General features: G+C 41.7%; 1 protein-coding gene across 1 annotated transcript; it reads right to left on the reverse strand.

Moving 5' to 3' along the window:
* Positions 1-1736: 1736 nt before the first annotated feature.
* LOC104607668 (uncharacterized) lies at positions 1737-2231 on the reverse strand. Its single transcript, XM_010273345.2, has one exon. It carries the CDS (start codon positions 2229-2231, stop codon positions 1737-1739), a length of 495 nt encoding a protein of 164 aa, XP_010271647.1.
* Positions 2232-2451: the final 220 nt, after the last annotated feature.

Consider the following 2451-nt stretch of genomic DNA (forward strand, 5'->3'; position numbering starts at 1 on the left):
GATTTGGGTTAATCATGGTCTGACTCAATCCAGCCTAAGCTCAAACCAACCCAAACTTAATCCAACCAGACTAAATAGAGAGAGATTACCAGTAGGTGTTTGGCATCAATGTCGTTTCTTCAAAAAACAACACCACATCAGTGCTATATCTAAAATCTATTTTTTGGAAAATGCTTGATGTTTGATTAGCCGCTTTTTCAAAAAACATTTTCTCATACCACACCTTGAAAATTAGGAAATGTGTGGTCTTAGAAAATGCCCTTGTTTTCTTATTTTTTCTATTTTTGTTAACAATAATATACTGACATGGCATTGAAAACACCTATAGGCAGCAACAGTAATAGTACCAAATAGAAAATCTGAAACAAACAAACTTTTTTTGAGAAACAGCATGCCTATGCAGCATTGTTTTCTTAGAAAATGCCTCTCAAGAAACGGCATCTATTCCAACACCGCCCGAACCTCACATCCAAACCGTCCCCATATATCATATATGATCATTTCAATGGATTGGGCTTAACCGGATCTACCTCAACCAGCCCCGACCCAAAAACCCACTCATGCCCAAAGCAACCCTAACCCGATAGGGTCGGGTCAATGCGGGTTTACCAGACCAACTTGTTTGTATGAGAGACTGGACAATGTATTCACAACCACAAATTGTAAGATGAGGTTATTGAGATCTCAACATCAGTCAGCCAGCCACCTAAAAAAACCCTAAGTGGGCGTTTTGCCTTCCACTTGGATTGAATGAATATGACCCCATTTAGATCCTTGTGGGGGCTTTCGCCACAAGCTTTTGGGCTTTTTTAGGTGGATTGTTTAGTTAGCTTCAACCTAATTATTATCTTAATCTTGAAAGCATATACAGATTTCCAAAGCTGTTTAGCAAAACAAGCTTCCGCGCGCTATTTCTATTTATCCTGGTTTCCATACTTGTCAAATCCAAGCCGTTCCCATGTCCTTTTCCACGTCATTTGCCACCTGGCAACTTCAATACTTCCTTAAGACTTAAAATTTCCATACAAGATACAACCTCTTGTTTAGACTTTACGGAGGCTCCCCTCAAAACCATGGGTACTCTGGTTTCAACTTCAGATTTAACACCCCACCCAATAATAATTAGATTGAGATAAACTGCCGAAACGTGCCTAATAGGTTATTATTAAGTTTTGTCTTGTTGGCCAGATTTAGCCTAAAACACTACTTGACTGAGTCAACCCAACAGCCCGACCGGGTCGAAAACACTACTTGACCGAGTTAACACCTTGTTTTGTTTGTTTGGATTTTGGAATCCATCCGTTCTTTTTCCTCATCTACAAGGTCGAGTCGGCTCGTTGACTCAATTGATTGACATATCATGGATGGTCAGCTTAGCTTGAGCGTCCATACTTCGAATGAGTAAGATACCCACATCCACCACCACCGTCACAAAATGGACCCCTCCTCCTCCTCCACCACCACCACCACCACCGCCACCATTATGGGTATGGAAAAAAAGTATTAGTAGTTGGAGTTTTCGTTGGTATGATCTCATTCAACGGTAGACCTCTCTCATGGTACAGTATACAAAACAATCATGTATACAGTTAATATACAACGTCTTTCATGGTCATGGGCTAAGGAAAAGTAATAATAATAAATAAACTGCAGACCTCTCCAGCTCTGTGTATTTTAAACAAACAAAAAAAGAGCTTTCCAAAACCAGAAAAGAAAAAAAAAGAGAAGGAAAATTTCTAATTTAAATCACTCCCTTCGCCCTCTGGTATGCTTTCCAACACAGGTCTCCACCCTTTACAACTTTCACTGTTGTCATCAACAACACCAGCTTTGCTTTGTCTGCTCTGGAGGTGAGCGACTATTTCATTAACTGAGATTCCTCCTTTGGCTAGCATCTCCCTGAGCTCTTGCTTAGTGATGACTAGCTTAATCCTCACAACACCGGTTCTTTGTCGAGGTTCTGCGGTTGGGCTATTACTCGATACCATTGGCACCTTCCTGACGAACTGGGTCGACGGCAGAGGTGGTGGAAGAAGATAATAGAGGCGGCCACTGAGCATATCTATCTGAGGAGCAAGATGCCTGACGACCGGAAGCGTGTCGGAGATTGAATGACCGGCGAACTCCGATAAGACCTGATGAACTTTGAGAGGTGGTTTGTACTCAAGCACCTTCCCGTCCGTCTTCATGACCTTGATAGACTCCTCCGGCAGAAGTAAGCAGTTTCCCATGGTTTTTATGGCAGTAAGCAACTGAAATTTCAAGCTCGTAGTCGTAGGGAGATTTGATTTCTGAGGGTGGAAGCTGAAGGAATGAATGAATGGTTGTATTTAAGGTGAAAGTCTACAAAAGTTGCCCATTAATATATGCAAATATTACAGAAAGGACCCTACCCCACCATGGCCCCACCTCCCTGATTTCTTTTCAATACTACCGAAAAAGTTTACTCCG

The sequence above is a fragment of the Nelumbo nucifera genome, chromosome 2, assembly GCF_055504915.1.
Source record: "Nelumbo nucifera cultivar China Antique chromosome 2, China Antique-T2T, whole genome shotgun sequence".
Taxonomy (NCBI): domain Eukaryota; kingdom Viridiplantae; phylum Streptophyta; class Magnoliopsida; order Proteales; family Nelumbonaceae; genus Nelumbo; species Nelumbo nucifera.

Bases quoted from the DNA above. Each gene is read 5' to 3' on its own strand.
- LOC104607668 (XM_010273345.2), bottom strand. From the start codon at position 2,231: ATGGGAAACTGCTTACTTCTGCCGGAGGAGTCTATCAAGGTCATGAAG.